This window comes from Schistocerca cancellata, chromosome 3 (assembly GCF_023864275.1).
Source record: "Schistocerca cancellata isolate TAMUIC-IGC-003103 chromosome 3, iqSchCanc2.1, whole genome shotgun sequence".
Taxonomy (NCBI): domain Eukaryota; kingdom Metazoa; phylum Arthropoda; class Insecta; order Orthoptera; family Acrididae; genus Schistocerca; species Schistocerca cancellata.
The window spans coordinates 629,878,972-629,891,865 of record NC_064628.1 but is presented as its reverse complement, the minus strand read 5'-3'; the positions used below and the strand labels follow the sequence as shown (position 1 = coordinate 629,891,865).

The window sequence follows — 12,894 nt, the reverse complement described above, 5'->3', positions numbered from 1 at the left end:
ACCTGTATTGGGGATTTCTATGTACCCCTGAGAGCTTCATTGTAGGGTATTTGCATTGGATATACGCACTGTGAAAGACTAAATTCATTGGTTAACCTAAACATCAGGTTTTCACATTGATATGGCTATGAGCTTTCTTGTGCCATATTAGTCTGGGAAAGTGTTTAGGGAATAAGCCGTGGAAAAGTTTTGTTCAAAAATCTTCAAATGAGTGTGAAATCTTTATGGGACTTATCTGCTAAGGTCATCAGTCCCTAAGCTTACGCACTACTTAACCTACATTATCAAATGGTTCAAATGGCTCTGAGCACTATGGGACTCAACTGCTGTGGTCATAAGTCCCCTAGAACTTAGAACTACTTAAACCTAACTAACCTAAGGACAGCACACAACACCCAGCCATCACGAGGCAGAGAAAATCCCTGACCCCGCCGGGAATCGAACCCGGGAACCCGGGCGTGGGAAGCGAGAACGCTACCGCACGACCACGAGATGCGGGCCCTACATTATCCTAAGGACACACACACCCATGCCCGAGGGAGGGCTCGAACCTCCGCTGGGACCAGCCGCACAAACATTTTTTGTAGGTTGAATTGTAATTAAGTGTTTTTAAGGATTTTGTATTCAATCTTTTATTTTATATTTTCTTTCTGGGTCTGTGTTTAGTGATTTCGACATTTTCAAGACAGTTGCTCAAGGTCTATAATGTCTGTAGCGTCTCAAAATGTCGATATTAGTAGCATCTTTGTAAATAGAACCACAAATGAAGCAGTGACACACAAATCCATTGACTCCGTCTGGAAGCAAAGTGAAGTAGTGAATTTTCTAATGGAATTTCTTAATTCTCTTGATGTTCCAGGGTTACCGTCATACATATGAATTCGAAAATTGGAGTGCCAATTAAATTACTGCGAAAAAATGTCAGCCAAAGTTATGCAATCGGACACGATCGGTAGATACAAATTGACTAACAGTTTAACTGAAGCAACATTTCTGATTGGGCCTATAAAGATCAAGAAGTAGTGGCTCCACGAATACGACTCATTCCGATCGACATGGCGTTAGAGCTCAAACGACTTTAATTTTCAATACGCGTTGCGTTCGCTACGATTATCTATAAGGCGCAAGGGCAGTTTTTACAAGTGAGCGATTTGAATTTAAAAAAAAACGATTGGTTTTCTTATTGACAGTTATATGTCGCATTATCCACAGCCGGCAAACTGTCATATTTATGTTTATGCAGAAGACGGACAAACAAAAAACTGCAATCAGTCCACTAGCTTTAAAACAAAAAATTATTTTCTGTGAAAATATCTTTTTTCTTCCTTATATTTTATTCTACATAGCCACAGCAACGCAAAGCAAGACATTAAAATAAACGATACATTTTCTCAGTTGATCTATGTTCGCTAGAACACTTTTATTTTCTTTCTCAGTCACTTCATATCAGACGGAGCCACAACGAAGTGTGGCTGGGTTTAGCTAGTTCTGAATTAAAATTATCAGTAAGGGCAGCCGAAGACTTTCGTAAGAAGTAATCAACCTTCGTTCCTTCAATAGCTTTGTCAAAGAGTGCGGAGGACCGAACAGAGGCTCGGCGCACTCTCTTGAACTTTGTTTCGAAACTGTCCATAAAGAGGCGGAAGAATCGGAAATAAACAACGGCATGAGGATGCACAAGGCAATGGAAACCACTGCACTAAAGATACATACTGTGATTCCGCAGGACTTGTGACCTGTAAAATTCTCAAGCCGATCTCTCCATTAGCAGAACATTATGTAACGTCCCCCATTCAAATATATGGCAGGGTGAAAGCTTACCTTTTCGTCCTTGACAGTCATCCTGGTAGAAAAGCTAACAAAAATTAATGCTGCCGATAATGTAACGTATCTAAAATGGTTACTATCCTACAGGTTGAATGAAATTTTAGACTTCTGCATTCACCTTCACGCCAACTTCCTCATCTGCTGCCTTAGAAATTAGGATGTGCTGTCAAGTTTTGGCCCAAACAGCAAACGTCGTACGACGCGCTGCGGAAACGAATTCTAGCAGGCAGGTTGCAGAAGATGACTTTCAAGAGACTGGCGGTTCGCTTCAGCATCAGTGAGGAGAAACTGGCTTTGTTTCTTAAGACATGAACAACTAGTCGTACACGCAACACACTAAGATAGGAGTACCAATAATGAACTATTACCAAAACATCACAGGGCATGGCATGGTTCCCCTAACACAATACTCATGTCAGGACATCGGAAATACACCCACGTGGGGAGGAAAATAAGAAAATCGTTACGCGCAAGAAGGGCAGACTATTATTCTCTCGCATTTCTTGCAGAGACACTTGGAAAATGCTTCCCTACTAACTACCGACCCCTTCTGTGAAGGGTGATAGCAGAGCGATGAAAGAATATGCCCTGGCAAGGAACGGACACCCGAAGATGATGCTGATGTTTGTTTTGTGTGGCGATCAACTGCGCGGTCATCAGCGCCCGTACAATGTCCCAATTTTTATACAGTCCAATTTTTTTACACAGTCCAATCTAGCCATTGTTAAGAATGATGATGATGATGATGGTTATACGATGAGGACAACACAAACACCCAGGACCTGGGCAGAGAAAATATCCAAATCGTTCAGGAATCGAACCTGGGACCCCGTGATCCGGAGGCAGCAACACTGGCCACTTGACCACGAGCAACGGACCCCAAAGATACTTTTGTCGACTCAAAAGTCATTATGAGATGCAAGAAGAGCCCAAAATGTATCCCTGATTCGACTAATTCTAGTGAGCAAAACGCAACGGATAGAACGCGACCTAATGTAGGCTAAATTCCAACCTTCCAAGAATAGCAGGATACCTCGCGCTTTCGTAGGGATGCACTAACGACAGCAGCCATACACTGTACAGAACATGTCACTCGGTCCGTTACCGATTCTGTCCTCGCTCGTCGCTCCGGGTACTCTGTGCGAGAAGCCCTAGCGCAAGTGAAATCATTCGACGATCCATGGAGGTGTGGGGAGGGAAAATGAGGTAAGTTCATACTCTCTCTGCTGTAGTCATATTTCCACACTCGTATGAAACTGTGCTTTAATCTGCCATTTACACCCCCACCCTCTCACGAATGTTACTTTTGTATCCACCGGCAGAGTGTAAAAGTTATCGTCAGAATTTAAAAACGACAATGGTTATCTCGTCTACGGTTTAGCGTTTTGCCATCTCCCTCAAGCAAGGATCTTCATTTCACTTCCAAAGTTGAATTCCTTTTCATGTGGTGGGGAGAGACTTTCGTCAAAGTTTGTCTTCTTCCTCATGCAAGGCACGCCTTTCTCACGCTCGAGGAGGGGGAGGAGGAGATTAGAGTTTAATGTCCCGTGGAGAACGAGATCATTAGAGACGGAGTACAAGCAGGGATTAGGGAAGGCTGGAGAAGGAAAGCGACCGTGCCCTTTCGAAGGAAGGGAAATCAGGGAAAACTGCCGCCCGCTGTGGCCGAGTGGCTCTACGCGCTTCAGTCCGGAAACGCGCTGCCGCTACGGTCGCAGGTTCGAATCCTGCCTCGGGCATGGATGTGTCTGATGCCCTTAGGTTAGTTAGGTTTAAGCAGTTCTAAGTCTAGGGGACTGATGACCTCAGATGTAAAGTCCCACAGTGCTTACAGCCATTTGAACCATTTGAACGAAAAACCTAGATCAGGATTGTCAGACGCGGGTTTGAATCGTCGACCACCTGAATGCGAGGCCATTTGCTAACCACTATGCTACCCAGCTCGGTGCAACGTTCACTTTCAGTGTGGGAGAAATTTTCGTTAACATTTGTAAGAACCAAACCGACTTTCCCGTCCGTACTGAACATATCCTTCCTCTGTTACTACGATGCGTTAAATCTCAACTACCCATACAATCACACAACTTCAGTCGCACATGGGGCGAGGAATAAAGGAACTTAAATGAAATAAAAAACCTAACATGTCCTGTCTTCTTAGAAGAAAGGTTTAAAGCAGCCTCGTTGAGGTAAAATTAGCATGGAAAACTCTCTGTGGCGCCACCAGGGTGTTACAGCTGCAACAGTAATTGGGATAACGGGAGTAGGATTCATTATGAATAAGAAATCAGGGATGTGGATAATTCAGAATCGATAGCAAACCAGAGACAACAACAGTAGTTCAGATGTACACGCCTCCGTCACAATCAAAAGATGAAGAGATAGAGATCTAGACATGGAACGTGTAATTCTGGGTGTAAAGAGAGTTCAAAATCTAGTAATCATAAACGATTAGAGCAGGGAAGGAATACAAGACTGAGATATGGGAGAATATGGCCTCGGTAGTAGCAAAGAGGAAAGAGAGAGACTAATCGCCTTCAGCAATAAATTTCAGCTAATAACAGCGAATCGAATACGTCGTTCAAAAATCAGAAGAGAAGGAATTATGCTGGGAAAAGGCCTTGCGACATGGAAAGATCTCACCTGGATTTCGACACGGTGAGACAGAGACTCCGAAATCAGAAACTGTTTGTAAGGCGTACTCAGGAGCAGATATAGACTGAGACCAGAACTTAGTAATGATGAAGAGCAGGCTGAAGCTTAAGAGAGCCGCCCAGATAAATCAATGAGCAAGAAAGTGAGATAATGAAGTACTGATTAATGACGTGCCTTTGAAATTATCTAAAACTGTAAATACTGCGATACTGAATGCCAGGGTTAGCAGTACGGTAACTACGAAGCACACATGGGTAAAAGAAGAAATACTGCGAAGGAAGCACAAAAATTTAAAGGAATACAACAATATAACGCAGCTAAGAATTAAATAAATAGCAATTGTAGGGAACTAAAGCGAAATAGTTAAAAGAAACACGTGAACAAAGTGAAAAAGTAACGGTCTTCCCAAGGACTGATTCAGAACACATAATAATCAAATTACACTACGGTAAACCTAAAAGCAAAAGAGTCAACGTTGGGTGCAAGCGAATATCACTGTTATTGCAGAGGAATGGGCGGATAGGTGTCAAGAGTACACTGAACTCCTCTACGAAAGCAGTGGATTGTTTGATGACATGACAGAAGAAGGTTCAGGAACTTATACGGAAGACACAGATTATCCGCTATTAGAATCGGTGTTTTATGTAAGTTTGGAAGACTTACGATCAAATAAGTCCGATGGTATAGACAACATACCCGAGGATTTTCTGAGATCATTCGGGGAAAGGAGCAACAAAACGGCAGTTCATATTGGTGTGCAGAATCTATGAGCCAGGAAATGCTATTGACTTTTTTATGACTTTGTATCGTTTCCCAGAGCAAGTGTGTGTGGCAGCTTTTCTCCTCGGCTAGAATTACCGTGTCGGCGAATTTCATGAATTTTATTTTGTGGTCGGTCTCACACAGCGCATGCTACGCCACGGCCATTTTCCACCAGTCTAAATCTGCCATATCATTTTTGTTCGGTGATTCTGGTGCTATTGTAGTAAATGAAAATTCCTTCTATAGAATTTTTCACTCTTATATTGACTGCGTGTCAAAATTGAGAACTATAATGTCAGTGGATTGTGAAGAAAAAGTACATGAAGTTGCTACAATGTAAGTTATGGAAACCTGAATCAAAAATTTGACAGTGTTTGTATTAGGCCTTACCTTGTCTGGGCGAACTAGTGCAAACCACACGCATTCTCCTCTTCATCCTCAATGTCTTTTGCTCGCTTGTCTTCTTAGCTTAACCTAATTTTCAAACTGAGTAACAATAATGCCAGCTGCATCAATTCTCCTGTTATCGATTTCCTTCGATATCGACAGAATGAAAGCTCCTGGATCAAATCCTAGTCTATGTATAGTCCGTAGTCTGCCAAGATCAGCACGGTTAAGAACCAAACAAGCATAAAACGCTGCAATTTCATCAGGGGCTGTGGAGAGACATCTTGTCTTGCAGCATGGCTTTCCTATCAGGGAGTAGTAACTTTCATTAGGATTTTGAGTTTTTGTATAAATTCTGGATAAGCTAAACAACTAAATATTCCCCACATTGTGATAGCATAAAACCGGAAGAATACACCGCAGGATAAAGTAATATGAGAGAATACAGAAGCTTTTGTTCACTGATATTTTCATCACGGTTAGGAGCGGAACTGGAACGTGATATTCAGGAATTGAAATTTCAATACCATGCAGTAAATGAAGATCTGTCCGCCCCCGGTAGCTAAGTGGTGAGCGCTACAAATGTCAATCCTAAGGGCCCGGGGTTCGATTCCCTGCTGGGTCGGAGATATTCTCCGCTCAGGGACTGGGTGTTGTGTTGTCCAAATCATCATCATTTCATCCCCATCGACGCGCAAGTCGCCGAAGTGGCGTCAAATCGAAAGACTTCAAACCGGTAAACGGCCTACCCGACGGGAGGCCCTAATCACACGACATTTACATTTAATGAAGATCTAATAAAATTTTTTCTCAAATTTGGTCGCTTTCGAGTAGGTCGCTCCTTAATTCTGTCATTTACCATAGAGCCGTTTGCGAGGAGTGAACTACAAAGTGTCTCTTTTAGACCGGTGACTGATATCACAAAAGAAACAAAATAGACAGCACAAACAAAATACAAGTTTTCGGCTTCAAGGTAATTCCTATTGCATAGTTGTTTACTGCACAGGTATCAACAGCCGAACTTTTGCTTGTTGAATAAAGACCACTGCAACAGTTTAAACCCTTTATTAAATGTATGACCGGTTTCGTAATTGAAATTACATCAAGTACAACAGATATTTATAAAATGCTGTCTTTAGCATGACAGTTCGTTGGACAAGTATCCACAGCAAAACATTTGCACATTTAATGAAAACCGCAGCTGTAAATACTTTGTTAAAGGCATGACCGGTTTCGTAATTTAAATTACATCATAAGGTGCCTTTAATAAAGCATCTACAACAGCTACAGAGGTTTTTATTCAACTTAACCGCTGTACTTATCACGTTTATAAGGCTGCTGGAAACTGTCAGTGTACATTCGTTTTGGAATTAATCAGAGCATTGATGTTGTTTGTCTTTGGCTACGCCTGCGATGGTAATGGTTGAGACAGGTCTTATTCGCTGTGTTGTTAGGTTGCGGGAAAGATGGACCGCAGACGGCTGCGTCATGACTGCAGTTTCCTATCCTGATATCTTCCGTCTGTGATTCAAACCAAAAGAACCAGACTAGGTTTACAATTTACTCAAATGAATGATGGCTTCAGCACTGTTCTTCCTGTCCCTAACTCCTCTAACGCCACTATGACGCGTCTGTCGCAGTTGTACGTCAAGCAGCCTTGGCTCATCATCAATAGTTTCCTTTCAGTTTTACCAACGCTTGAATCAGTTGTAAACACATAGCTTCCGTTCTGTACCCTGGCACCAGAAAAGCATATTATTCATTGCTGGTTTTCAGATTTTGTAGCAAACAGCTATATTTTATTATCACTCCGTAATACTACGACACGAGTCTTCACTATTCCTGACTTCGGCCTGCCACAGTTGACAAATCCTCTTTCGTTTAATGTGTTTCATGCTATGCGGAACTTCATGTGGTTCAGACTGTGCTAAAATTCCAAATACTCTAAGGAATTCCAAGTCGATAAGTGTCTAACTTCTGCACACTGCAATGTTTTTGTGTCGTAGCCAAAATACACTTAATACTGAAAGATGCGTACATAATGAGAAATGCTTATGAAATATGTATAATTATATTGTGAGAAATATCAGTTTGTTTGGTATGTTTGCCACTATAAGCATCTTGCATGCGTGAACATATGGGTGATACATGTTCTTTGGCTACCAGAGGTTGTGTTATTGAGTAGAGTTTAAATGTCTAGGGAATGAGCATTCGGATGCGCAGGACGAGTATTGGCTGTCCGCAACATCTCCTGCAGCTCAAGTCACGTGATTTTTGGGACGGCCCGTTTTAGCCCGTATAGCGATAACTGCTTAGCGTTTCTTTTTTTTTTCTCCTTCTAGTGTTGTTACTTCGCCGCCACAGATAGGTCACCTACAGAAGGACCGCGAAACTTGGCATATGTGTTTATCTGTTACATACACGTTAAGAATTTCATACAAGGAACTGAAGTTGGAATTAAAATATGTGAAGAGTAATGGTATTGTGCTTCAACTGTGCCATAACTCGGATTCCACTTTACTTACGTCTTTCCGGTGCCGGTATAAGAAGTGACAGCCAACAATATTTTTTACGTTTTCCGTTGTAGTTATTCATATTGTCGAATCTCTGTTCTAATTAGTTACTACACAATGACACGGTAGATGGAGGCGAAGTGTCACGAAAAACAACGCATTTGGAACTACGAAATTTTTATAGTAAATACGGTAAGCAATTTGCATCACCTGCTTGTCCATTATTATTGTCATTTTTTCTTTATTTACCATCTCTGATTTTGTAGACAAGTGAAATATCTATAACATTTCTTCGACCTCTCATCAGAAAAGTAAAATCATACACTGTGCACAAAAAATAAAAAATACAAGATCAATGCTCGAATTTGGTAGTAATAAAAAGTGACAGCTAACAATATATTTTAGGTTTTCTATTGCACTGATTAATGCTGTCGAATCTGTTCTAATTAATTACGTTACAGTGACACTGTATAGGAAACTGTCTCACGCAGAAATACTTAAGATACACACAAGGGTTTAAGAACCTGCAAAACTCGGAGAAAATTAATCAGAATCTCATGTATAAATTTTATCTGCATATGAACGTTGCACCAATGTGCATACACTCAAACATAATTGCAAATTTGTCTAACACTTGTCTCATAAACAACTGGTCAGAAATTCGCAGAACTTATTTCCACAATGCAACATTTTATAATGCCGTGTTCAGATATTTTTCAACATATGGAGAGCCACATATCAATATAACATTTGCCGTTATACGTTTGATTTACATACCTATGTGAAAAACTTGTCCCCCTTTTACATACTTCTCTTTACAGCAATAGCAACGAGAATACTGCACCATAGCTGTTACTGAAACTCAGACAGATGTTGAGAACATGCGTACTGGATTTCGTTCATTCCATATGGGGTGAGCGAGTCAGCCAGCTGCAGAGAGAGAGAGAGAGAGAGAGAGAGAGAGAGAGAGAGAGAGAGTGAGAGGGGGGGGGGGAGGGAGAGGTAGGATGGTTGTGCCGCACAGAGAATGAATTTTATTTGAGACAGTCCCAGAAGTGTAAGTCATAATTAAGGATGATTTTTAAGAGGATTTTATGTACAGACCACAGTTTTGGAGAAAAGTAATGTGCTCTGTGCTTTTATTTACTGCAAGCGCTACCAGAATAATTATTGTGGTGTAAAGATTTCGTTGTGTTTAACAACATCTATGTGTTGGTAACCAGGGTGAATTGACAGTCATGTTTTGAATTCTTCTGGACCTGCGGCGTTATAGATGTCTTGCAAGGACCTTACACCACTGATCAGCCGGAGCATTACGACCACCGACCTACTATCGATATAAATCCGTCAAGGCGACATCAGCGTCACCTGGCGAGGAATGACTACTAGTCAGACACACGCATGGTTCATTTAGCATTACTGAGCGTGCTGTCCGTGCCTAGGATGGGGAAGGTGCGCGATCTGCACTCCTGGAAATGGAAAAAAGAACACATTGACACCGGTGTGTCAGACCCACCATACTTGCTCCGGACACTGCGAGAGGGCTGTACAAGCAATGATCACAGGCACGGCACAGCGGACACACCAGGAACCGCGGTGTTGGCCGTCGAATGGCGCTAGCTGCGCAGCATTTGTGCACCGCCGCCGTCAGTGTCAGCCACTTTGCTGTGGCATACGGAGCTCCATCGCAGTCTTTAACACTGGTAGCATGCCGTGACAGCGTGGACGTGAACCGTATGTGCAGTTGACGGACTTTGAGCGAGGGCGTATAGTGGGCATGCGGGAGGCCGGGTGGACGTACCGCCGAATTGCTCAACACGTGGGGCGTGAGGCCTCCACAGTACATCGATGTTGTCGCCAGTGGTCGGCGGAAGGTGCACGTGCCCGTCGACCTGGGACCGGACCGCAGCGACGCACGGATGCACGCCAAGACCGTAGGATCCTACGCAGTGCCGTAGGGGACCGCACCGCCACTTCCCAGCAAATTAGGGACACTGTTGCTCCTGGGGTTTCGGCGAGGACCATTCGCAACCGTCTCCATGAAGCTGGGCTACGGTCCCGCACACCGTTAGGCCGTCTTCCGCTCACGCCCCAACATCGTGCAGCCCGCCTCCAGTGGTGTCGCGACAGGCGTGAATGGAGGGACGAATGGAGACGTGTCGTCTTCAGCGATGAGAGTCGCTTCTGCCTTGGTGCCAATGATGGTCGTATGCGTGTTTGGCGCCGTGCAGGTGAGCGCCACAATCAGGACTGCATACGACCGAGGCACACAGGGCCAACACCCGGCATCATGGTGTGGGGAGCGATCTCCTACACTGGCCGTACACCACTGGTGATCGTCGAGGGGACACTGAATAGTGCACGGTACATCCAAACCGTCATCGAACCCATCGTTCTACCATTCCTAGACCGGCAAGGGAACTTGCTGTTCCAACAGGACAATGCACGTCCGCATGTATCCCGTGCCACCCAACGTGCTCTAGAAGGTGTAAGTCAACTACCCTGGCCAGCAAGATCTCCGGATCTGTCCCCCATTGAGCATGTTTGGGACTGGATGAAGCGTCGTCTCACGCGGTCTGCACGTCCAGCACGAACGCTGGTACAACTGAGGCGCCAGGTGGAAATGGCATGGCAAGCCGTTCCACAGGACTACATCCAGCATCTCTACGATCGTCTCCATGGGAGAATAGCAGCCTGCATTGCTGCGAAAGGTGGATATACACTGTACTAGTGCCGACATTGTGCATGCTCTGTTGCCTGTGTGTATGTGCCTGTGGTTCTGTCAGTGTGATCATGTGATGTATCTGACCCCAGGAATGTGTCAATAAAGTTTCCCCTTCCTGGGACAATGAATTCACGGTGTTCTTATTTCAATTTCCAGGATCGTATCTAAGTTCGACCAAGGGCAGATTGCGATGATCCGTAGGCTCAACATCAGCGTTTCAGGAACTGCACCATTTGTTGGGTGTTCGAGGAGTACTGCGATGAGTGACTTCAGCACTAAGACGAAACCACGTCAAGGAGTCGTGGGGTTGGGTGGCCACCCCTCATTACAGACGTCGAACATCGTAGGCTGAACAGACTGGTAAAATAGGACAGACAGGAACTGTGGCAGGCGGAGTAGAAATGCGTCTGATCACACACAATGCACCGAACACTTCTAACTATGGGCCTCCGCAGCTGACGACTCATGCATGTGCCATTGTTAACTCAACGACATAAGGTTTCACAACTGAAATGGGCACGTGACCATCGTCACTGTACCAACGCGCAGTGGCAGATCTTTGGATCGTGTGATGAATCCCGATACCTTCTTCATCATGCTGATGGGAGGGCGCGAATCCGTCGTCTTGCAGGAGAACAGCTCCTTGACACTTTTACTGTGGGACGGAGACAGCCTGGCGGCATCTCCATTATGCTCTGGGGAACATTGACTTGCCCATCTATGATCCAGTGGAGCTCGTACAAGGCACCATGGCGGCCAAGGAGCATTGTACAGTGGTTGCAGACCACATACGCCCCTTCATGGCGATCATGCTTCCCGATGGCGCTTTTCAACAAGATAATGCGCCATGTCACAAAGCCAGGAGTGTGATGGAGTGGTTTGAGGAACACAGTGGTGGGTTCCAGTTGATATGCTCGCCGCTCCTACTCGCAAACTCTGAAACCGGTCGAACACATCTGGGATGCGACTGAATGTCCCAACAGAGCTCATCGTGCCCCCTCCTCAGAATTTACGGGTGACTTATGTGTGCAGATGTGGTGCCAACTCCCTCCAGAAACCTACTAGAGCCTCATTGCTTCCATGACGACGTGTCGCCGCTGTTGTCTGTGCCGAAGGTGGACATACTGGTTATTAGGTACGTGGTTATAATGTTCTCGCTGATTAGGGTATGCTGTAGTAAGCCAAATGGTGCTGTATTCAAAGACTTTTAATTATGATGTTATTTTCTGGTATTATAATCTTATTTCGGCTCCATGGCCATTATCAAGCTATTTGCAAACATATGGATTTGTTAGTGAATATATCTCTGTCTATTTGTAGTTAATAACAATTTTGTGTTACTGACTACCATAAAGCACCGTTAACCCTGTCACTATCTAATATTTTATACTACTGCGTATCGTAGGTGTAGCAAAGACGAAATTGTAGATAGTAATGGAATATGTTGCTGAGCAATATTCGCTAAGATCTATTTAATAACCCTCGTATGTTTGACAGATTCAGTTGACAGCTAACGATGTTCTATGATTACATAAGTGGTTAATTTACCTATGGAATGATAGATTTATCAGCCTGATTATAATCGTATGAAAGCATGCATGTTTGTATGTTTTAGGATGACAGAAATTTGCGTCAAAGATGTTATGCGATGATGTCCGTTTTCTGTAGATTTCAAATTGATGTGTGATTTGAATGTTTTTCATTGTTGTGTCCATGACACAACTCGCAATACAATATGTATTGCAATGTAATTCGCAATGTATCTGAATTTTAGATCCTGAAATATGTAGCACAACAACTTCAGTCCCAACTTAGCCAACCAAATCTATGATAAAAACAACAACGGATACATTTTCTAATTCATAGCGATATAAAATTAACAATAGAGACAGCATAAAAAACAGAAAATAGCATACATACCTCTAACATATAAGTTATAGGAAATATATCAAACAGACTTATCACATTATTAAACAAAACTACAGTAAGATTTGGATACCACACTGTGCATGACCTAAGAACAAAAAT

At 43.5% G+C, this 12,894-nt stretch overlaps 1 protein-coding gene across 1 annotated transcript in view; it reads right to left on the bottom strand.

Annotated features, from left to right (window-relative positions):
• Positions 1–1,842, bottom strand: part of LOC126176473 (leucine-rich repeat and fibronectin type-III domain-containing protein 5-like) — a 280,061-nt gene extending 278,219 nt beyond the window's left edge. The window contains exon 1 of the mRNA XM_049923628.1: positions 1,822–1,842. Within this exon, the coding sequence (XP_049779585.1) occupies positions 1,822–1,842 (21 nt within the window). The remainder of the gene's footprint in view (positions 1–1,821) is intronic.
• Between the last annotated feature and the right edge of the window lie 11,052 nt (positions 1,843–12,894).